At 37.9% G+C, this 25,271-nt stretch overlaps 1 protein-coding gene across 1 annotated transcript; it reads left to right on the forward strand.

The window, feature by feature from the left end:
• Positions 1 to 4,163: 4,163 nt before the first annotated feature.
• Positions 4,164 to 24,606, forward strand: LOC142097313 (uncharacterized). Its single transcript, XM_075179045.1, has 10 exons — positions 4,164 to 4,270; positions 6,080 to 6,409; positions 7,262 to 7,561; positions 9,485 to 9,757; positions 10,626 to 10,736; positions 13,778 to 14,146; positions 16,501 to 16,806; positions 18,597 to 18,950; positions 21,169 to 21,480; positions 22,744 to 24,606. Exons 1-10 carry the CDS (start codon positions 4,213 to 4,215, stop codon positions 22,884 to 22,886), a joined length of 2,556 nt encoding a protein of 851 aa, XP_075035146.1. The 5' UTR covers positions 4,164 to 4,212; the 3' UTR covers positions 22,887 to 24,606.
• The last annotated feature ends 665 nt before the right edge of the window (positions 24,607 to 25,271 follow it).

Consider the following 25,271-nt stretch of genomic DNA (forward strand, 5'->3'; position numbering starts at 1 on the left):
ACCAGTGTAAAAATAATAGCAGAATCCAGAGATGATCTGTCATAATCTATTGACACTACCAGTTCAGTGCATTGTGCCAACTTCACTGACACTTTGATCTTTGGTCTACCCAATCTTGATTTGTGGACCACAATTAATATTAATACTGTTAATTATTTTTTTGCTCACTGACTACAAGTGGCTGACACATCTATAGATCACTGTGTGAGAATTGCTCTGCTGCATTTAAATAGTCACAAAAATATACTTTCAAGTTCATGGACAGACACCTCATCACTGTCTTTTAGTTACAGCTGTGACACAGTTCAAACAATTTGATCTTGTTTTGGTGTCACAGAGGAATTACTATAGTGGTCATTGGTTTTGCCGAATGGCTAATATTTCATCATCATCATCACCATTTATTTATATAGCGCCACTGATTCCGCAGCGCTGTACAGAGAACTCACTCACATCAGTCCGTGCCCCATTGGAGCTTACAGTCTAAATTTCCTAACATACATATACATACATACACACACACACAGAGAGAGACTAGGGTCAATTTTGATAGCAGCCAATTAACCTACTACTATGTTTTTTGGAGTGTGGGAGGAAACCGGAGCACCCGGAGGAAACCCACGCGTTCATTTTCTGATATATCATTTTGTATGCTCTATTAATAGTACTATTAAATAAACATGGCAAAAGTCAATGACTAAATGTTAAAAAATCAAACTTGAAGCCTGAATGTAGATCCTGTATTGATACTTTGAGCACTTAAAGCTGAAATCCATATTGCTTCAATGAGATTAATTAGGAAAAAAAATATTATAAAATCAACCAAACAAGTTTTACATTAGAGGCGTTAAAACACTGAGGAGCAGCCTCCTCTCTTAGCAAAAACAGAACCTGAAATTCAGAAGAATTTGATACCCTCATATAGTGTGTCTGTTGATGTTGACAGAATCTCAGAGGAAACAACAACAGAAGCATTTTTTTTATAAGAAAATAGACATTTATTACTACATTGACATTTTTACTAGTAGATAAACCTTACTTTACAATGATTATAAAAAAAGTTGATAGGATTGGTAGCCAAATGTTTTCAATTTTAATGGACTAATGCAGGTGTATAATACTGAAGATAATTACAATGATGATGTTGAGAAGAAAACAGCACCAGGGGGCATACATTGTTTACTTATATTTGAAAGAGTGAAAACAGATGTTGAAAGTGGGGACGATGATAATAATAGATCAGTTAGTTTGCAATTTCATCCATAGTCATTATCCCGAAAGCTAACATCCTCCCCTGTTCCCCCAACATACGACGCTTCTGCATCATCCCTAATACAGTTCTGCCTAGTGTGGTAATTAAATAATGGAATTAAGGATGTCTCACTGACTGTCAGTGCCACCCCTATGGTGACATTGGTGAACCAGCTAGCATCAAAGTTGGTTATAGTATTTTTGGTGTTGATGATGTCAGACCCAGTGGAGTCAAGTAATAGTGATGATACAGTGATGATGTGACCTCTTTTTTGACATCTTGATTTATAGGGATGATGGGATATGATCATCAGAAATGAAAACATCTGATGTAGCTGTGAGGAATATTCTTGAAAAGGGAACTATACTAATACTATCTGTACGATGTTTTAAAAAATTAAGCTAACATAAGAAAGAACGTGTTTCACAAATTAGAGCAAGTACTTCCAAATCTGAATCAATAGCAAAGTTGTCTGTGTAACGGTATGTGCCAAGAAGTCATACATCTCTCGTGGGTGCGATGGACAGATCGGAATCAGAAGTATCAATGGAATTGTCTGTGTTAACTTTTGTGAGTGTATCAATAATTCTATTCTGAAAATTCATTAGTAAGGCTGGTAAATAAACCTACTTACAATAAGAGTAAATAATCCTCTTTAGTTTTTTATGTACATTGCTAAAAAGTTTTCACCCCTTTGGATGTTTTTTATATTTTCATGTGTTACATCGTGAATAAAATTGGTTTGATCTGGGAATTCTTACCAATGAACAAGACAAAATACTGGGTAATGTCAGTTACAAAAAATGTTTCAGTGGCGCACGCAGGGGGGGTTTCTGGGTCTCCAGAACCCCCCCTCCGCTAAAAAGTGCCCTACATGTCGGCACTGTAGTATACAGCAGGCGCGGTGCTGTCTAAGAAGCGTCCGCGGTGGTGCTGTATTGTATATAGCACCGCCGGGCGCATGCGCGGCAGGTTTCTAGGATTTTTTTTTTCCGGGGGCGGAGGAAACCCCCCCTGACAAATCCTCCGTGCGCCCCTGTGTTTCATTACAATGTGATGGTTGTCTCCAAGGCTGACAGACATCCTCACCATCACACCAGGACACGGTCCTTCTACAAAATCTGCCCTCACTTTAAGTGATCCTACAAAGCTGGGCCCAGAACCTGTAAGATGGGATGGAACTGACATTGCACACGTTGTGGAACTTGCTGTGAAGGCCACTGTCAGTTTGAACAGCACTGGTTGTGTGACTGAAAGCCGTCTACAACTATGTCATGGAGACATTTTAGTCTTCACTATGGGGCCTACGGATATTCTAAGAAATGGCAAATCATTGGGGGAATTACGCTGACTGAGATTAGTATCTTTCAGAAAATGCTGATTTCAGTTTTGTGTGCAATGTAAAACATGCTGTAACCAAATATACTGGAATCTCCAAGGCTCGAGCAATCTCTGCTAAAGTCAAATAATTGCACACAAAATTTCACTCTTCTTTTAACACTTTCGTCTCTCCTTTTTAACTTTCTTTTTTTGTATCCTGTTCTATCTTTCTATCTGCCTCTTACAGTCTTTTCTGCCGTTTGTGCAAGCAAAACATGATACAGTGACTTGCAAAAGTATTAAGCTGCTTAGAAAGTCAACATATTTGTCCGTTTTACAAATAACACTTACGCAGATTGTCCCAGAGAATATTTCTATTGTGAACCAGAAGGTTCTTAAAGTAATTTTTCAAACTCCTAATTCGTTTTTCTGTCTGCAGATTAAAAAATAAATAAAAACGGAAACATTATGTTTGCATAAGTATTCACTCCCTTGGTGTGAAAGATCCGAGTTTACACCTCTACCTGTGCATCATTTATATAGGTCAACTTTAATGGATAAACAACCCCCTAATTCAAATAAATTTGGTCATTCTGTCTATCTGAAAGAAAACTGTAAAAAAGGAAAGCCAAAGAATATGCTAAGAAAATTAAAGATAAATTCACATGCACAAGATAGAAAAAGGCTACAAAATAATATCCAACAGCTTGGATATCCCAGTGAGCCCTATTGGATCAATTATTTATATCTGTATTTATGTGATGTTAAATGCTTTCATGTCAAAAAAGACAAAAGTATTATAGGAGTGATACCTTTATTGGTAACCACAATAAATTATTATTATATCTGTATTTAAATAGGTGTTTATACTTTACTGACAAACATGAGTTGTATAGTCAGCTTTTACTGTCTAGGGGGCTTCTTATTTTAGTAATGGGCTTATTTACCAAAGAGCAAAAGCCCTATTGTCAGAGAAAATGTGTGTTAACACTGGTGACCTGGCTTGTCTTCATTGTGCCCTAATGGGGTTACCTCTAGCGATGGCTCCTCCTTGGGTTAGTCTATTTCTATAGTATCATAGTAATACTTGTATCGTCACAATTCCTGTTCTCTTACTGTCATCTCAGGATGACGTCAAACAGAAAGGAATACTTAAAGGAAATGTTGTTAATTGCCTCAATATTCTTTCTCAGGGCTGGTCTATTTGAAATCAATAGGCATATTTTCTGGAGGTGGGGGGGAATGGTACATTATATGTAATATAAGCTATGTTAATATAATATATACTGCTATATCTCTATGTACACAATTTTCTTTATCTTTTTTGAAAAAAGAGAAACTTTAATTAATTAATTAATTTAGTTTTTGTAATAGCAAAAGCTTGATTCACGTTAAATTGTGCCATGACTTCACCCATTATCTAATTAGGATTTATGATACATTTTAATGAATAAAGCAAAAAGACAAACATAATATTATAGGATATCTACCTCTCATGGCTTGGCAAGTGTCTAAATAATGGTGAGTTTACAGATTAACTATTAACAGCTACTGTCTGTACTTATGAACCATGGTTTATATTCTAGTCAACTTGGACAGATGTGAGACGGACGTCGCTTGTCAGAATCTCCTCTGCTACAATGGAGAGATCCAGGATATATACAGGATGTCTTCTCCTTCTGTTACTGCACCATTCATGTAAGTTATGAAACTGTCATGTTCTCTTATATTATGTAACAAAACACATAGGACGCTATTTACTAATAAGCAGTGATAACACAGATTTTCTATCGCCGCTTCTATCAGACATAGACAATCAGTTATTGACAAGATAATATTGCTGAGCGCTATTCAGCTGCCCGGCGATACTGGGTAGTCTTACTGGGATTATCAGCCAGTCTTGGTGGACCTGCGCATGATAAGTGACTCGGATTTGCCGGAGCACACATGCCAGTAGAACAGGAATCCTGACATTGCGATAGTGATAAGAGGACTGCGGCTCCACTTGTACCACAGTGAATCTTCTTAAATAGGAAGAAGTTATCACCATGAGAAACCCACCGAATCTGCTGGCAGGGGTAACCCCTTGATAGATTGAGAGAAGAAAAATATTTTTGTAGCCTCTGTAATTCCCTATACAAAGTATATTTTCACTTGTGTGCAATGAATTGTACACCACCCTGTGCAGTCTTCTTGAATCTACTGTAATCTGTATTACATAAAAATAAATTGCACGTCATTTATTTGTTTTTTTTTAAAAAAACACATTTTATTATTAAATAAAATATACCTATTTCTAGACTCCCCAGGCCAAACTTTTTGGACAGAATGTATACAAAAATAAATAAATAAATAAATAAATATTAAATAACTGGGGCAGAAGAAGTCAGGTCAGGGGACTGCATAGCGCAAAAACTGCAGGATCAATCAAAAGCTCGTCACTCAGTGTGATGGAAACGGTTAACAGAATTTACTCATACAAGCCCCCCTGTTTTGCAGAAAACATACATATAATGGTAACTGTTATGCATGTGCATGTGTCTAGCAACTGGTTTTAACTAGTCAAATTGGGTTAGTCTCCGTTGGATCATTGAGAAAACTTTGTCCAACATATTATCCTAAATTCACTGAGTGCTATCACACAACTGTGCTTCTCAGATCAAGACATTTTGTAAAAATCTAATTGTATTCTGCAGCTAAGTACTTATTAAATTTATATATCTCTTTTATTATAAACATTTGTATTTTCCTTTTTACAATTGTTGTGGTCTGTCAATCATTGTAATCTAACACCAGAACATTTGAATTAATGTTCATCCTGTGATACTCAGTCAATGAGGTTACAGGGGAATTTAAAAAACAGCATTCTTTACCACCATAATTGGGAGGTCACAAGTACAGGCTGGTCAGTACAAGCCTCTAGCCTTGCCTTTATGGGGGGGGGGGGGGAGTCACAAAAACATCATGCCTGCACCAAAAGTTACCAGCTCTGTCTGTACTTAAAATGCTGGGTTTCTGCTTGTCCGCCCTTGAGACTAACAAGATTAGAACTACTGGAGTGGCAACTTTGTCATCTCAGCAGTCTTAGATTAATGGATATGGATCCCTGTCCAGTACACCAAAAATGTTTAAAGAAAAATAGTCTTGGGGGCTCCCAGCATTAATCATCTAGCACCGATCAGTGCTAGTGTGCGGGCTCATTTTTTTATAGGGATTATTTTGTTGTTGTTCTAATCAGACAATGTCAGATAAAGAAAGTAGAGTCTACATTTTTCATATTAATAAAGTGACAATGGTTTGAGGAGTTTTTAATTCAAATAAATGTCAAAATTTAAATCCTGTGAAATCACGAACGGAACTTAGGGATGATCATTTTCATTTCAATTTGTGCAGTTCTCAGCAGTAACTGGGATATCGTGAAATTTGATAAAAACATAAATTCTGGGGTCTCATACATCTGTAGATAACACTTTATCCTTACACATAATTACATTTTATCTGATACAGGTTCGGTACTAGATGTGGTGGCCCCCCCTTCTCACAATGCTGCCATAGGATCAAGGACTCTTCTCTCCTGCTCATTCACTGTAGACAAGCCCCCCATACAGCCATCATTTCTTGCTATCTTGTGGTACCGTGGAGACAAGGAGCTGCTGAGATATGACAACAAAGGGAAACATTCCAGTCCCAGGATGTCCATCGACGATCAGGCCACCAAAATGGGCAAGGCCTCATTGTCCATTACCAATGTGACCATCTCTGACCAGGGGACGTACAAGTGTTTAGTGATTTACAGTCCAGAGAGACAAGAAAAGGAGATCCAGCTAAAGGCTCAAGGTGAGTGAATAACTGTTATTATCCCATCTGCTGTACACTTTCCTGTAACTCATCTGAAATAGCGATAATTAAACTTTATCTGACCCTTATTGTTCTCAATCACACCATGCACCACTGCTAAGGGTTACATGGAGACTCTGTGCTATCTGTGAGAGTATTTTGAATCATGGTATAATTAATTTCATGCAACCAGATATAGTGTGATCTACCCCCAATACAACTGACAAAGGTGTACATTTATCAAACCTTCTATAAAGGAAAAATGGAGTTGCCAATAGTAACCAATCAGATTCTAGCTATCATTTTGTATAATGCATTAGATAAATGATAGGCAGCATCTAATTGGCTGCTATTGGCAACACAGCCACTTATTTTTTTTAGAAGAATTGATAAATCTACCCCTGAATGTGAACAGCTATTACAGTTTTGCATTAGGATCAATAATTCCTATTTCAGCTGAACTGTTTATAAGCGGTGCAGTGAATGCAGATTAGTCAAGCACATATTCGTGAAGAAGATCCAATATATGGGATAATCAATTCTTACTGTAAATTATATGGATATTATAAGTCACCAAAGAGTTCTGTGTCCATACTAAAGCATGAGGCTGTAGGCAGAATGCTTTTATACAGGTCTTAGAAATCGTAGGTACCTTCTAATATCTATAATTTACAGTACAGTGTCCACTATTCCTTACAACACAGACATTTTCCTAAAAAACACTGGAGCTTTGACATCAGATATCACAGATTAACTTATTGGTCATACAGACATTATTTACCAGATTTTAAATATATATTAACATCACTTGTGTATTACATAGTATTACTGCTCATATTGTGTCTCTCCCAGCTGCTCCAGTAGTAAAGATATATAAAAAAGCTCTACTTAAGAATGAGAAAAATATATTGTTGTGCTCGATCATGGATTTCTATCCAAGAGATATTAAAGTGACGTGGCTGAGGAATAATCAGACTGTGAGTGGATCAGTACTCGGGAATTTTCAAATGAATGCAGACGGTACTTGGAATGTAAACAGCTCAGTGACTATCACTCCCACTCAGACTCAAGACAATCCTGTCATCACCTGTCAGGTGGAACACGAGTCTCTCCGAGATCCCATACAAGATGCCTTCAGAGTGGAGTATGGAGGTGAGTGCAACTTATTGTAAGTATACATTAATTAATAATTTTTTTTTACCACTTATACTTAAATATATCAAAATGATAAACCAACATCTGAAGTGTCTTGAAATGAAAATGACAAGAGATGTATGGAAATACTGCAAATAATATTAAGATTAAGTGAACGAAAATAGAACTGGTGCAGTGGTATGTGTATAGGTTAGGGAATTTAAACTGTAAGCTCCATTGGGGCAGGGGCTGATGTGAATGAGTTCTCTGTACAGCGCTGCGGAATCAGTGGCGCTATATAAATAAATGGTGATGATGATGATGATGGTAACCGGTACAACATCAATATAATCTAAGATGCATTTTGCCATAAAACAGCTGTAAAAATGTTCAAAACATACCAAGGAATCTGATAAATGTCCAAAGTGCTTGATTGTTATCTTCAGTGCAATACACCTCTGGTTTTTATCACTTGTATAAACAAACGATGACCTGAAGGGAAGTCAGGATTGTCAAAGTTGTCACAATTGAAATTAATCCAATAAAAGTCTATATCAAAGAGTTCAAATGTTCATGCTTTCATCTCTGATTCTTCTATAGATGACGTATGTTGGAGTATCATCATTTATTTATATAGCGCCACTAATTCCGCAGCGATGTACAGAGAACTCACTCACATCAGTCCCTGTCCTATTGGAGCTTACAGTCTAAATTCCCTAATATAGACACACACTCACACAGACAGAGAGGGAGACAGACACTAGGATAAACTTTTAATAGCAGCCAATTAACCTACCAGTATGTTTTTGGAGTGTGGGAGGAAACCGGAGCACCCGGAGGAAACCCACGCAAACACAGGGAGAACATACAAACTCCTCACAGATAAGGCCATGGTAGGGAATCGAACTCATGACCCCAGTGCTGTGAGACAGAAGTGCTAACCACTAGGCTACTGTGCTCCCTATACCTGTTTATCCAGTCTGTATGTTGTTTAAACATTAACTGTTGGGGTCTTTATCCAGTGTGCCTCAAAATAAAACAGATAGATGGATCATGGTAATAATTATGCGGTTATAGGGTAGTGTAAATCAGGTGGATCTGTATGTTCTCTGTAGGACTTGATTAACCACTATTTGAGTTGCTGGGTGCTCGAGCCAGAATTAAACATGGCAACCCTTGATGATCTCTGGTAAAAACTAACCAACCATTGAGTGATCTAAAGGTACAATTTTATTTGAAGCAATCAAGATAAAAGCAAATAAAAGGACCACATTCACATATAAGATGAATAAATAGATAAATAGATCAGAATCACATATATGTCAAAATGTTTTGGTTATGCATAACCGAAAAAACTTCACATAAAATTAATATTAATTCTAAACTAAAAACATAAAAGTGCATTGAGGCACATAAAGATTATAGCGACAAAACTCTTCACTCAATAAGATCTAAAGCCATCTTTTAAAAATGACATAGAGAAAACTCTTCATTCAATGTAATCTAAAAACATCTCTAGAGGTAGAAGTTGTCACCAATATCTGTCCAAGTAATACCAGATGCATGAACACAGAACCAGCCTTGCAGGCCATACAACCCATAGATTGTAAGCTCGGGAGCAGGGCCTTCTCACCTCTTTGTCGGTTTCACCCAGTTTGTTTATTAGTTTACTATGTTTGTCCCCAATTGTAAAATGCTACGGAATATGTTGGCACTATATAAATAAATGATGATGATGATGATGATACAACATATATCCAAATTCAGATAATCAAGTGGATATTTGAGGTTTTGAGCACAGTTTACCCCAATATTTACATACCTAAATATATATTGAACATCACTGCAATTATATCAATCTATGGTCTATACACATTAATAAAACAAAACTGTATTTGCAGCCTAGATATGACTATACAATGACCTCTTGTCCTTGTCTAGTGGCGCCTAAGGTTAAACTTCTCTCTTCTCACAACGGCGGAGAACAGATATATGTGTGTGAAGCTCAGGGCTTCACCCCTGAAGCTGTGGAAATTAACTGGTTACTGGATGGGAAAAGGACTGAGCCTCCCAGAAGGAATGCGGATGGCAGATATAATAAATGCCAATTATACCGGATAGATGGAAAACAGCAGAAGAGAATAGAAAACATCTCCTGTTTGGTGGAACATGAGACTTTGTACAATCCTATTATTGAGACACTGACAGCTGAGAGTAAGTGACATTCCTTGTTATTAAAAATGTAATTATTGAAAAATACTTTTAATTTATATTATGTGGCAAAACCATATATGCATCTGACATAGCTGAAGAGTGTTTGTCTTGTTATTGTTAGTCTTTCAACTAATATTGTGTGTTTGTATAAAACAGCTGCAAAAGTTTCCAAAAAATATATTTAGTTACTTATGGCAAAGTGGTACCGCGATGGGTTCATCTCGTACGCCGAAGTGTACTAATATTTATTAAAATGTTTTTCACCTTTCATGACATTCATTTATTGACTTGGTTCATGCCCTCTATAAAATAGATTTTTATAGTTGTTACTTATGATTGTCAGACATTTGAGGAAGTGCTTTTTCCCCCCAATTTGTCCCCACCAGGACCCCCGATACTCTTTAATCACAGCTGCCAGTCACAGGAGAAGTAGTTGCGTGCTTTCACCTTTGGAGGTTGCCCATAGTATTTTGTGTTATTTGACAGGGAGGTGTATAATGAATGCAGAAACTTGTTGGATTGGCCATAGCTCCTATCCAATCAGGTGCATTATTCATTTTACACCTTCAACCCAGGCAGGTTTGAAATGCCCGCTCATGCGTGCCCATGGTGGTAAAAGCTCTCTGCTCTTCCTCCTGATAATGATGGCAGCAGTCAGGTATTGGTGAGGGTCAGGCAGATCCATTCACTGAACCACTACTTGGGGGGTTCCACACAACTTTTGTTCAAAAGTGGCCAAGTCTTTTAATATAAAGTGAGAATTAGGAGTAAGCCGAGCTGTTCAGACAACATTGTGGATTACACCCTGAACTGTAATGTATCACATGTATATTTTTCTCCTTTTCACATAGACTACTATTATTTTCAGGTGAGGAGAACTCACGAACAACGAGTCTGGTTATGGCCGTAATTCTGACCATGTTATTAACACTTTGTGTAACTGCTGTAGCATGGTGGTTCCTCATCTATAAGAAGAAATGTAAGTGAGTAAAATAATTTTCTTAATATTAATTTATTTACTTTTAAAACATATAGAGCTCAATTCCTAATATATGGGATTACTTTTATATGTTACCCCTATCTTTTCCCCCACTGCAGGGGCAAACGCAGGATTTGTAGAGGGGGGTTTCCACACCACACCACCAGTGGGCGTGACCAGCATGCATGGGGGCGTGGCTATAATTTTAGACAGTGCTTGGCTGCTCTCCAACTCTTCCTATCCCCATAATATACACGGGCAATGCTGTGTGGACTACTGTTAGGTGCACGCAGCTCTCCTTTTTCAAGCAGAGCTGTGTGAAGCTAGGGCAGGGTTCAGCCACCTCAATTATACAGTACCCCAGGCTTGGAAGGGGGTTTCCAGGCACTAGGAACCCCCCTCGGTTTGCCTATGCACTGTCCCTGCCTTCTCTTCCTCATTAAATTATTGAGCAGTGGGGCTCATGCTGAGTTGGGCATACACCCATTTGCAAAATGCACAAATTTGCACTACGCATGTCCACAGAAAAAGCATATGCCTATGTTTGTACGCATATTAGGTTCCATCTGACACTTGTGCCTTAGTAAGGATGAGAGTCAGTAAGCTTGCAGTTCGAGTACAGTAAGTGCATGTTCGCATTAAATTGCGACTAAGGCAGAAAACCACAGAGACCCATATATGCCTTGCAGTAGCCTTAACACTTGTGGGTGCCTGAGGGCTGGTGCAAATATGTTGATGATGATGATGATGATTGCTAGCACTAACTACCCACTTCTGATTGCGGATTGACTACTGCTAATGCTATCTGTATTGATCGTGCCTGCAATATATGATTTTGTGGGCACATGTTAGAATGAAGTTTTTGCTACTTTCATTCGTACAAGATAAGGAAGAGTACACCTGATCTATTATAGTGGGTATTTTATATAAATCATACCTAATAGTGAATGTGTTTTTTGCTATCATAACAAATGTTAAAACATTTTCCTTGTGCTTATTACGTAATTGGGTCTGTAACTGATGTGTGTCTGACATAATCCTGGAGCTTATGTTATTGGTGCAGAGATGGATATATCTTGAGATGCCTCAGTCTCAGCCGTAAAGGTTCTTTTTTGGACTCATATGCGTCCATCAAGCCCAGTGATTGCAGAGGGAAACTCATGAGCATGTATGTGTGTATGACATTATCATTGAGCAACAGCACTTATTTACTAAGTTTCATTTGAGATTATTGATTTACGTGAAAGGGATGATTTACGTGAAAGGGATCACATGCGTGTATTTTTCAGTGGAGTTTTTTTCTGTCAGAATTAAATATGCAAATCAATCGGCTAATATTGTTGCAATTCATTTGAGGGTAGATTTATTAACCCTTCTAAAAAGGCCCAAAGCAACCAATCAGATTCTAGTGATCATTTATCTAGCACATTCTAGAACATGATAGCTAGAATCTGATTGGTTGCTTTGGGCAACACCTCCACTTTTCCTTTTTAAGATGGTTTGGTACAATAATGGATGTATTATTTCTTATTCAAACTATAGACAAGGTTAAGATACTGTCAAATCAAATTAAGTGGAAGTATGAAAAGAGAATCACTGATCTGGGCCCTTAGAGTCTATTTTGCACATTTAGCCCTTAATAAAATCCCCTCTAAAGTGGAGTTTTTCTTTATATATACACACATGCTATTTTATATGTAAAAATCAACTTGGACATATTGTGCCACTCTGCTCCAAAAGTGGAGCATTATGGAAGCACTATACTCGAACCAAATATGGCTAACTAATAAAGACATCCATTCATGATACATGATAGGCATAGATATACATACATGATTCATACATACATGGCACTTGATAGATAAATATACGGTACATAAAATTCAGTATTATATTTTGATACATAATAGACACACACATACATGATAGGTTAATAGATAATACACACTTAAATATACATGAGACATAATAGATAAATGCATACATGACACATGATATGTTGCTACACGATAGATTGATAAAATATAATTTTAATTTTGGGTGGAGCTCTTTGTTGAAGCAATTTGTTTCTCTTTTGGAACTGTAATATGTATATGTGCTGTAATGCTATTTGTATTGACCCATTCTCTGTCTCTTTCTACCAGTGTCAGATATTAATAAATACAGTTACAATAGTCCACTGTAGAGTTGAAATAATATATTTTATGTAGCACCTTTGACTTATATCATAAACAGTAAATACAACACTGACACAGTTTATACTTTTCTGATATCTGGGGTTATAAAATCACTTTGCAAAATGTTCTATTGTCAAACATGCTATATGGGTCCCCTGCAGTTTACATCCATCAGAGAGTCCTCTGGTGATGTTAATGGGCTGTCTAAGATTCATTCATACAGTTAATAAGAGATTTACTTTTGAGATGAAAAGTAAATTGTAGGAACCCAGCACTTCACTATCTCTCACGCTAATTAATCATATAACAGGATCCCTGTGATGTAAGCACAGGGGAAGCAGCTTCTGCATCTGTTATAAGGCCAAGCTGCCTTATAATGCCAGTCACTGGTGTTGACTTATTCCAGCTGTCAAGTTGTTGGGTCCCATCTGACACGTTCTGCTTGTATTTCATCGTGAACAAAATCACAGTGCACACCTTTACTGCAAGAACACCCATGTTCATTTTCTGGTGCCAACTGACGCAAAGCTCTTCCCAACATGCAAAGTAAAATATTTTATGTTGGATGTATTTCATCTTTATCACTTCACCGCTCTGTTATGCAGAATACCACTTCTTTTACCAGCCTAGAGGTAGTTTCCTTAATGTCAGACCATTTTTGAAGTGATTAAGATGCTATGCATAGCTACACCTCTGCACCAGATCACTTTCCCAACATTACAAATCATGCAGAAGAATGAGTCATGCTCTTAACTATAATAACATATTAATACATTTAGAATCTACAGATATGAGCACAAAGAAAAAAACTCTGTAGATTGAAGTTTTCTCATTATTAGTAATCACATTATGATATTTCTACAGATTTCCAGCGGTTCCAGGTGAGTCACATCCACAGAGATCAGAGATGGACTGATGATGAAAAGGTGACTCTGTGTTGTCTGGCTTCCAACTGCAATAAGGACGTTCAGGTGACCTGGACTGTTACTGAGGATGGTGGACTGAAGGTCACAGTCCCAGACAGTGAGACACATAGTGATGGAGAAAGTGGTCAGTTACTCAGCACTTACACTGTGAGAACAGACCAGTCACAGACGGACGGATTATACAGTGTTATCACCACACTGAGCTTCACACCGACTGTATCCAAACACAAGAACATGGAGGTTGTCTGCACGTTCCTCTGTGATGGGAAATCCAGGGAGAGACGTATGAGATTGAGCTTTAATTCACGTAAGTGTATAAATACAGGTATAGGGTCTCTTATTCAGAAATCATTATCCAGAAAGATAGAAAAATCAGAGGGGGGAAAAAGGGACATTTTCGTTTGTGATCAGTTGTATTACACACAGCTGTAATCACCTTGTGCCTCATCCTGTGTTTACTGTGGGAAGCACTCCTGAACAACTTGGTGAAATGATGGATTATTCACTTATCCAGAAAGTCCTGAATGTGCTTGTATACAGTTTGATTGGGCCAATCACCTTGACCAAGTTGCTTAATCTCTTTAGATTTGGCTTAACACATACATATACATGTGTGACTAAATCTGAAGGTTCTGCACCCGAGCACAGGTGGCATAAATGTTTTTCAAACACATTGTCTTATTAAAAGGAAAACGTTTTGCCTAGAGAGCGTCACAATGAGTAAAATTTCTGTAAGAAGCTCTTAGGGCAGTTGAAAAACAGCTCTGGTAATAAGTGCTTCATAGAAGTTATTTGTCCAACATCTGCCACACGAGCGATTAAACAGTTGCTGAAAAACTGCTTGGTTCAGGCAGTGTTTCCTGCCAGCAGCTTTTCGGCTGCATGTAAAGCTCTTGTTTGATACAAATTCCAAACATTCCAGATAATATGTGTCATACCTGTATGCATAATATCTTTTATTTCACGTGCAACAACCAATGGGAAGTTCTGATCGATGCCCTTAAAATAGAGCATTATTCTCTCCCTTTTGGAAGTACAAGGAGTCTGTAACTTTGTAGAGACAGAGTAGCTCCCCATATTCCCTCCTTACTACTGAGCTTAGTGCACCTTTTACAATTGTTAATTGGCAGGTTCTGGGAATCAGTCAATAAATTATTCACTCATTCATTGGCATTTGTCCTACTGAGTGGTAGATCTTCTATCTAAGCCACGTCTCCTGCTGGGCTCCATGAGCTGCATTATCATAAAAAGACTTGAAAGGAGAGAGCTGAATGTGGAAAAGCTTCAATGGAGCTTGGAGGATTGGTAGGAAATTAAAGATTTGAAATAGGAGTGTTTAGAGACAGAGTGCAGAACTATAGGGGAGAGAAAGGATTTGAATTGGAAGAAGTCAGCGTGGAAGTAAGATTTTCTCCAGAGATGCTTGGTGGTGCGAGAACATTTAGCTAGATAGTCAGTTCAGAATGCCAAGGTTGTGGTGTGGACCGTTGTAGATTGATAGTGACAGCAGGGGCGGTTCGGAGGTTAGGGTGCTATTATAAAGGGAGACAGACTGGTGAGGACAGGAGAGGGTGATGATGGGGGAGATTAGCAAGTTTAGAGTGGAGGAGAAGATGGCAGGGTTGAGGACAACAAGATTGCGCTCACTGAGAGTGGTCTTAGGAGAGGGGGGAGGTGAGTGTGTTGGGAGATGCCAAAGGAGAGGAGGTGGTGGTCAGAGACAAGAAAGGGGGTGTTATTTAGGACCTTATTTAAAGTAGGGCGCAATTTTGTCTGAACGTACACATAAAAGTACAGCTTCAAACACTGCAGCCTCACGTGTAGACTTTGAGTTGTACATATATTATGTGTAAGTATGGGTCAGCAGTAAAGATACACCAGTTATCATTATCAACAGGATGGCTCGGCAGAGCCCTGATGGGTATCACAGTCAGATCAATTTATTTCTTTTTGAGCAGAAGTGTATAATATGTAGATAAGGGTAATAACAATATTGTAACCGCAATTCATTTAATCAATGATTTTATTTTTCATGCTACTGTTGCGAGGAGCTGAGCAGATTGGGGGCATTCCATGCTAAATGCAAATACGAATCATATACAGAATATTAATAATAATAATAATAATATAATTATAATGAGAAATTGTGTTTCCGTATGAAGTATTCAACTAAGTAGCAAGTGGTGGAAAATGCTCAATTAATCTGGAAAAGATTTTCACCCTTCCTGGGAGAATAGACATTGACTCTTCCTTTTAATGGAGAAATTTTTGCACTATCCAGGCACATTATAAAAGGCTGAGTATTATAGTTGTGCCAACCATCTGCATGGGGGCACTTCCAAAATAGGGAATGCACCTGTGTAAATAGGTATTGCCTGTATGGCCATATTTGCACATAAATTATACCCAATTGTGCTGTGATTGTTAAATGACGCTTACAGAATGTGCAATTTTATCGCTTCATGATTGAGGCTAAAGATGTAATATATTGGAAATAGTTTATTTTCGGACATACATTTCTTTTACAATTTAATTAATAAAACACAGATTTGCATACCTTATTCCATTATTATTGATTCCATTATTATTGAGCAGTTACCTTAGAGTGTTCAATCCCCATCCTTATTATTACTACTAAATGTTCTTTTAATTTTCTACCAGTAAAACCCCAGCTATCAGCCCCTATAGAGCTGTCTCTGTGTGACTCCGGGGATGTCCTGTGTTCTGTGACTCTGGAGAAGTTTTATCCCAGAAATATCCAGATAAATTGGAGCCGCGGAGTTGGACATTACCAGGAGCTGGATACTGCTAAGAATAACATTACATGCAATTCTGACTACACGTGTAATGCTGTAAGTGAGTGTAGAGTCCCCGGACATCTGTACAAGGATCCAGGATTCAGAGTACGTGTGACGTGGAGCCACCAATCTCTGGATGTGTCTGAGCACCGGGAAGTGTCTGCAACGGGTAACATCACTGAGAGACTTGAATTATGTTGTAAAATTGAATTTACTTTTCACAAATTTATCATGACTCAGTCCTTCCTGAGACCTATTAAATTATCACCTCTAATTTGTTAAGAAAGTTTTCCTCACTATCTTTAACTAGTACAAGCCGCACTCAGCACACTGGTGACTTTGAAGTAACTATAATGGGCCGCATAGAATTCCAGCACTCACCTATCCCATAGGCTACAAGACTAACTGGATCCTTCCTCAACACATGCACTCACTTCCATAAACACCTATAACTGCTACTGTGTACTGTATAAGGCTAATAGAGTTTAGTAAATACCCCCTGGTCTTTTAAAGACTGCTTCTCATCTTCCTCCCTCCTGCTGTTGTAGCTGTCTGTGGTTAGTCAGCTAGACTGTTGACAGACTTTTACAACCTCACCTTTACAAATCACTGTTTAATCCCTAATGCTTATGAGTGGCAGATTTTTACTGGTTAGTGTCATACAAACCCAATTTTATCATAAATCAATGCACTATAAATTTACCAATGTATTGATATGAAACAGAGCTATGTAAAGTTGATCAGTTGAGTCAAACCCATTTCCTCCCATTCCCTGCGTGACAGACAGTTTTATTCTATGTACGGGTTGCTGTTGATCATCCTATTTATGAATATATGTTTCGGGCACTATTTATATGAATTATAGGAAGTAAATTTAGGAGGTATTATATTATTCCTATGTAAGTTATTGGGGCAGTAATATGGTTTCAGTCCTTGTGTACGGATGGAAGGCCCCCCTCGAATTGGGGCCCCGATGTCTTGTTGGGTGTCGAAAGCTACTCCAGCTCACGACAGGTGCTCTTTGAAGCTGCACTGTTACCACATAGGTGACAAAGTTATCTCACTTTGGTCTCTCCCCCCTCCGCTCTATACTCAATGCGGCCGCAAGACTCATCTCTCCTCTCACGCCGCTCCTCCTCTGCCTCCCCTCTCTGCCTTGCCTTACACTGGCTCCCCTTCCCCTACAGAATCCTTTTCAAACTCCTGACCACCACTTACAAGGCTCTCTCCAACTCTACTGCCCCTTATATCTCTAACCTCCTCTCCATTCACACTCCTGCCCGCTCCCTGCGCTCGGCCAATGACCGCTGCCTCTCCTCCACTCTTATCACCTCTTCCCACTCCAGAATCCAAGACTTTTCCCGTGCAGCCCCCATTCTCTGGAACGACCTCCCTCACTCCATCCGTCTGTCTCCTACTCTGTGCTCCTTCAAACGTGCACTCAAAACTCACCTCTTCCTCAAAGCCTACCAACCATCTACTTAACCCCCATCTCCTCCCTTTAGCTCGTCCTCCCTTCTCTCCTCTTGCCTCAACTGGCTCCTCTTGTGCCTGGTCTGTTTACCCTCCCTTAGGATGTAAGCTTGTATGAGCAGGGCCCCCTCCCCTCCTGTCTCCATACCTGTTCTTCCGCTCCGTCTTTACTGCATATGACTGGCCGGAGTTTCTGAAGTATTGGTACTTTTTGTTCATTGTTCTGTATGGTTTCTGTATGGTTTCACCCTGTATAGTCTACAGTTAGTACTGTGTGCGGCAGCGCGGATACCTTGTGGCACCTAACAAATAAATGATAATAATAATAATAATAATTGCATTACAGTCACAGAAAAACACAGCACATTAATCCCTGATAAAACATTTCATAAATTCATATCTTGGTGATATTCAGATATTTAGGATTTGGGTCATCATAATCCCAATTCTTGACATTTTCATCCGCTATACCACTTTATGTTACAGACTTTCCATGGCATCCAGTGATGGATGAAATCATAAAACCTCCATTATTACTACACAGCACAGAGGCCAAACTGCAGTGTACAATCTCTGGGTATTTCCCTGGTGATCTGGATGTGAAGTGGATGAGGAGAGAAGCTGGAAAGCAGGAATTGTATGAAGTGTCTCCCAGTGATAAATACAAGATCCCAGTAATGGAGATCACACAACAGTCTGATAAGACTTACACCTGCACAGCCAGTCTGATTGTATCTGTGTCAGTAAGACCAGAACATGGGTCAGAATTCGTCTGCCGGGTGACACACCCCACTCTGGTGACACCGCTGGAGAAGAGGACGGGAGAGCTCAGTGTGACAGGTGTGTGTGTGTGTGATAGTGGGATGCAATAAACCTATTATTATTTTTATTATTATTATTATTATTGCTGTAGATTTGTAAGTCGCCACAATGCTCCACAGCGCTGTACAGTGGGGAAAACAGGGACATACATAAAACAGGGACATACATAAAACAGGGACATACAAAGTATACAAAATAAAGCTGACATGAAACTAAAGTGTATAGAGGGACCTGCTTATAAGAAATCTAACAATCTAATGTGAAAAAGGCACAGCTGAGACAAGAGGAGTTAGTGTGTTTCACAGTGGAGATTGGGACAGGTGTGAGGGTATACTGTAAAAGTGTGAGTAGCATAAGTAAAATTTGTGTAAGCTCTAATAAAGAGATGGGGTTTTAGAGAGCGTAAAAGTTTCAAGATAACAGAAACAGTCTGTAGAAGCTGCAGATTGGTGAATTCATGCTCAGGGGCAGGGCCATTGGTGTCTCAATAAGCATAAATAACATTGTGCATTATAACTTTGTTGTCCTGTGTTACATAGTATTAGGTTTATTTATAATTTAAGGCAACTGATAATTGTGTCTTAATACTTAATACCTCCTGGATGAGTGTCTAAAATCAAAGTGTCCAAGAGCATCTTGTATCACAAATTATTTAGCGACAAGGTAACTCTGCTCAAAAATAATAAAATGGTTATTTTGCTATTTAAAACCATTCTAATTGATACCACAACTTACTGGAATAACGACTGATACTTACTATAGAACTCTCACCCAAAATTGGCAATTTTAAAGACTCCGACATGGCTGTTGTTGTTATTTTACAGACATGTTGTGAATATCTGAAGCTCTTCACCAATATATATAATCATGGAAACATGGTGTACTATGTAATATCTGATTTCCTGGTTACAGATGATGCTCAGGAGTGTCAAATATTCACAATATTTCTGCCAAATAGCAGCAAAACACATATATGAGTCTCCTAACTGCCACTTGTCGGTAGAAGTCCTATGCTCCAATTTCATTAATTTTAAATAGTTACAATTGGCATAATCTGTGATTCATACACATGGAATAATATTATTCTAAACACACTCTGGGACCAACTTAAGCTGCATTACTCATCTTTACTTGAATGTGAGTGAGCAGATTTTATGTGGAGTAATATGACATACTGACAAGTGCTAAATTGTGCTATCTGACCAAAAATATTTGTACACCTGTACTACATTAAGTATGGCGTACAGTAACTGTTGGCTAGTTAGAGCTGATGTCGGATCACAATAAAGCTGTATAGGGCTGGGACTGTCAATCATAATATGATGCTGCAGAGAGACACCACCGTTCATACAAACATGTGATGGTAAATAGGATGATTTCTACCTGTGACCCCAAATCTTCCCCACTAATATAAACTGCAAACCAGATATATGAAAGGGCAACTAAATGTAAAATACAAATTACATAAAGAAACCGCTAACAAGATATACAATATACAGTATGTGAACAGTTTTCAGAGCTTATCTGATTGGGAAATATCTGAAAGGTGTGATCTTGTGGGGGAGATAGTTTTCCACACTACAGACTTGTTGTTAGAAATGACATTTAAAGATCCCACACTAAAGGCTTTGGGGTTAATTTATCGAGCTGCGGATTGAAAAAGTGGAGATGTTGCCTATAGCAACCAATCAGATTCTAGTTATCATTTATCTAGTACTTTCTACAAAATGACAGCTGGAATCTGATTGGTTGCTATAGGCAACATCTCCACTTTTTCAAACCTGCAGCTTGATAAATTTACCCCTAAGCCTATTTTAGACACTTTTGCTCATTACAGAGACAATATCTCACAGTCAGCTACAGAACCAATATAAACAGAATGTCAGACACCTCTATTCCTGTGAAGGATTTGGGGGCTTTTTTTTTTAACTTATTTTAATGAATTCTACATTGCTGAATCTCAGGATTGTACTTATTCTATCTGTATATTATGTTATGTTGGTACATTTGGATTCAAGTAGATTGGAGCAAAACAACTGTATTAAAAATGACTTTATATTTTATTTCTCCACATATATCTATTTATATGATGTGTATAACAGTTTGTATTTCTAAGTGGTTTCATCTCTGCGATTGTCAGTACAATATATAATTTCTTCAGCTGAGTGTGTAAGATTTTTTACTTCCTCACATTCACATTATATTTATTAATTAATGTCACAATTACACATTTCAGGAATTCCAGTTATAAGGAACCTTCTCCAGGATGACGGATACATTATACTGGAGGTTGATAGTTTTTACCCACGAGAACTTGGAGTAATCTGGGAACGAGCTGACAGTGAACATGGTCCATATAGAAGGATCTCGGACTCTGATATCGAAAATAATTCAACTGTAAGCAGTGACGGCTCCTACAGAGTCACCAGCATATGTGACGCCATGACGCTGCTTAATAAGATGGATCCAAGTGACAAGTATTTTAAGGCCATTGTGGAACATGAAGCTCTGAAGTCTCCAGTACAGCGCATCATCTTACGCAGCACAAGTAATATGTTTTTTGATGTTTAACACTCCTTTTCATTGTACATAACACAGAAGCACATTACTATTATCATAACCTTTCTTCTAAGCAGCTGTGACATTAATGCTCCATATCAGGGTGTTCACACAGCACAATCTATGGTCCATTCATAACCAGATGCTCATACTGGTCCCCAGGTGTATAAGTAACACTGTATAATTGTGTACTGGTGCTTAGGCTGTGTGTGATCTGATGTCACAATGTTGGGGTCATGGTACAAAAATGTAGTTTATTAAATCAGTGCCCATATAATGCATCTCCTGCATCCATAAAATGTAATGTGTGTAACGTGAGAACGTATCAAAACCTCTATTTAAAAGTTATTTCACCATAAAATGTGTTATACTGATTGATGTTTTCATACCAATTGAGTCCAGAAAATTTCAGAAAGGGACAATAACCTCACACTGTGGAAGGGGGGTCAGCTAGACAATAACAAGCAGTATTACTCAGCACAGAACACCCTCCCAATGTGTATAATTTATTAAACTATACTAATGTTTAGATTGCTCTACTTTTACCTGCTTAGTCAATTTATAAAGTGTTCTATCATGAACAAAATAAATGTAAAGCAATATAGGTGTCTGATGAGGACAGGCTCTATATCTGAGAACTGTTTGGTTTTATGACATATAGGCTGATTTAAAAAGCATCTCTGGATAATGAGCTACTGCTACTGAAATTATTCTGAGTGACTGAACCTCTCTGTTCAATATTCCACATGTAACAACAATATGTTATGAATTCATGTTCTGAACTGAATATTTTTTTTCTTACAAACTCATTTGTTTTTCAGCTTGAAAAACTCTTAATAAACTGTCCTAATCACTACTATTCTCACCTATTTTTCCATGAAACCTATAGAAATCCATCACTGTATTATTCTACAATGACAATTACTCCAACACATTAAAACCAAACCTCAAACACTGAAGCCATCATTGTCCCCACTAACTTCCTGGTCACCTCCTACGTGCAGCCACTGATTCAGCTGATTCCAACATTCTTCCATCACCGCCCATTACATTCCAAGAGGCCATGTCTGTTACACCAGTATAATCCAGGGAATCGGGGTGCTAGGGATGAGTGTATCTATCAAATAATGATGTTCTGGGGATGTATCTGTTCTACTTGTTGAGGAAACTCCAGCTGGTTTCCACTGATCTCCTTTATCCACTGTTTATTATTATTGTGTTTAATGATTTACACTTTTTTTTTTTTAAACAGGAATTTTTTATTTAATAGCAGAAAGAGAAAGACAACGACTGCAGCAAGTTGACCGGAGGACAGTGGTCAAATCTATCTCCAACCACCATCACAAGTCATCGGAAAGGGATGAAGAAGAGAAGTCTCATAAGAACCCAGTCTGATAGATCATCTTCATTATTACTCAGTATTATAACTAGCACAAGACTAATACTGTAATGCTGTAAATAGTTATCAGTTCTACCTCCAGCCTCCATCACACAGCATGGGAGAAGTGATGAAGCAGAGGAGTGTGATAAATAACCAGTCTGATAGATCGTTATCATTAGTCACATAGTACAAGACTCATATTACTGTATATCTAGACCAGATACCAGGGAACAGGACATAGACATCCAGTCACTGCCCTCCTGTGACTGTAGAGAATCAGCTTTATACTGACAGCTGCGCCTGACGGGGGATTTCTCTACAAATACTGATGTTCTTACTGAATGGATCCAGTATTATTACATGGAATACATTATATGACCAGGAGTTACTCTCAGATAGTCAGACACCACCACAAACCAGAGCGAATCTCCTCTCAGTAACTGGATCCATCACATTCTGACTGAGACACAGGAGACTTCTGACCAATTAGACATAAGTTGTAATTACTGCTGAACAATCACCTGAGGAAACTGCCTGTAAGAGTCAGAATTCTACCAGGAAGTAACTGTGATGAGTCTGTCTGTACCAGTTACTGTGTTTTACTAATCACCTCATACAAATTATTGGCTGTAATATCTTCAACTATTGTTTTTCTATCAGTTTCAACCGGGACAGTTGAACAGTAGTTAGATTTTAAACTCTGGACGTTTTGGTTCTGCAAGTGCATTTTCTTTTGACAGTTTTATGGTTTTATATATTTAGATCACTTATTCAATTAGGTGATATATTCGTCATCAATTTCCATCCTCTGGCCATGAATTGTTCAAGTGTTAACCAATTTGTGTGTACAGGAAAGTTATTATAACTTTTGTCACGTCTTACAACATACATTGGTTTATCATGGCCATTAAATGCATAGCTTTAAACTGGACCTAAAGGTCTCTCTTATACCGACTTATACTGATGTTAGGTGTCCTTGTTTGAACATATGACTTTTCTTTTTAAATGCTATGTATTGAATGCATCAGGAATAATACATAGAAAGGTCACAGTGATATAAAAATAGTAAACAAAATAAAAATCTACCGTCAAAGCAAAACATGGGGGGACGAAGCCCATATGACTTTTATTAGAAATGTGTAAAGTTTTAAAAAATGTAAAATATTTGAACAGTAACCAATATATAATATTGCTTTACGAGTTTTACAACATTGAGAAAAAACAGACTCATTAATAAACTGTGTTAAACAAAGAACGCCTCATTCTGGGGTCCCTCCCTTCTCCTATACATTATATATACTAAGGTACCCTCCTTCCGTCCTTCTTATATTACAGTAAGGTACCTCCTCTATTCCTCACACATTATAGTAAGACACCTATACTGGACTAGTAATAACAAATAATGTAGATGTAATATCAAATATTAAAGTAAGGGAGCACTTGGGAAAACAGTAATAATAAAATGATCTCATTTGAAACTAGTTTCCAGAAGCAACAGTATAAGGGATCAACTAGGACTTTAAACTTTAGAAGGCAAATTTTTATATGCTAAAAGAGTATATAAAGTGCATAGACTGGGACAACGTTTTTGACAGAAAAAATAAAGAAGAAAAGCGGGCTGTCTTTACAATGTTGTTGGAAACATACACCTATAAGTTCATTCCTATGGGAATTCCTTCCTATGTCTGAGGGGACTGAGGAGATCTTTCGTATTTACAAAGAATGCAATAAAACCTGCAAAAAGGAAAACTTGTTTTTCATTTTCCAATTTAGCCAAAGAAAGTAAGACAAACCCTAAAATGTTATTTAAGTATATTAATGATAATAAGGAAAAAGTAGAGGTATGAAACACTTTCTTTTTTTTAGTCTATACTAGAGAGGAAGTAAATGTAGGAATAACACGTAAAAATGGAAATGCAATTGTACCAGTAATTAATACTTGGCTGACTAAGGAAGAAGTCCAAAGGTGACTGAAAAAATGTAAGATAAATAAAGCTCCAGGTCCAGATGGCATACACCTAAGGATTCTTATGGAGCTAAACTCAGAAATAGCTAGACAATTATGCTTAATTTTCATAGATTCAATTTCATCAGACTTGGTACCAAGGGATTGGAGTATAGCAGATGTGGTGCCATTGTTTAAATAGGGAATTAGACCACAATCAGGGAATTATAGACCTGTAAGCCTGACATCAATAGTGGAGAAACTACTGGAGGGTATATTTAGGGATAGTATTCAGGATTACTTGGTGCGCAATAAGATTAGTGGGAATCAGCATGGATTTATAAGGGATGGATCATGTCAAACTAATCTAATTAGTTTCTAAAAGGGAGTTAGTGGGTTATGGGAGTCCAGAGACCATTGGCATCTTCATCTGTAAGCAGGCTGGTCTTGGCAA

Source organism: Mixophyes fleayi, chromosome 7 (assembly GCF_038048845.1).
Source record: "Mixophyes fleayi isolate aMixFle1 chromosome 7, aMixFle1.hap1, whole genome shotgun sequence".
NCBI classification, from domain to species: Eukaryota; Metazoa; Chordata; class Amphibia; order Anura; family Limnodynastidae; genus Mixophyes; species Mixophyes fleayi.

What these genes read in the sequence shown, in the direction of transcription:
- LOC142097313 (XM_075179045.1), top strand. Translation starts at nt 4,213, where the DNA reads ATGGAGAGATCCAGGATATATACAGGATGTCTTCTCCTTCTGTTACTG. An exon ending in GAGATTGAGCTTTAATTCAC is followed by an intron (nt 14,147 to 16,500) that starts GTAAGTGTATAA and finishes ATTTTCTACCAG; the next exon opens with TAAAACCCCAGCTATCAGCC. An exon ending in GGGAGAGCTCAGTGTGACAG is followed by an intron (nt 18,951 to 21,168) that starts GTGTGTGTGTGT and finishes TACACATTTCAG; the next exon opens with GAATTCCAGTTATAAGGAAC.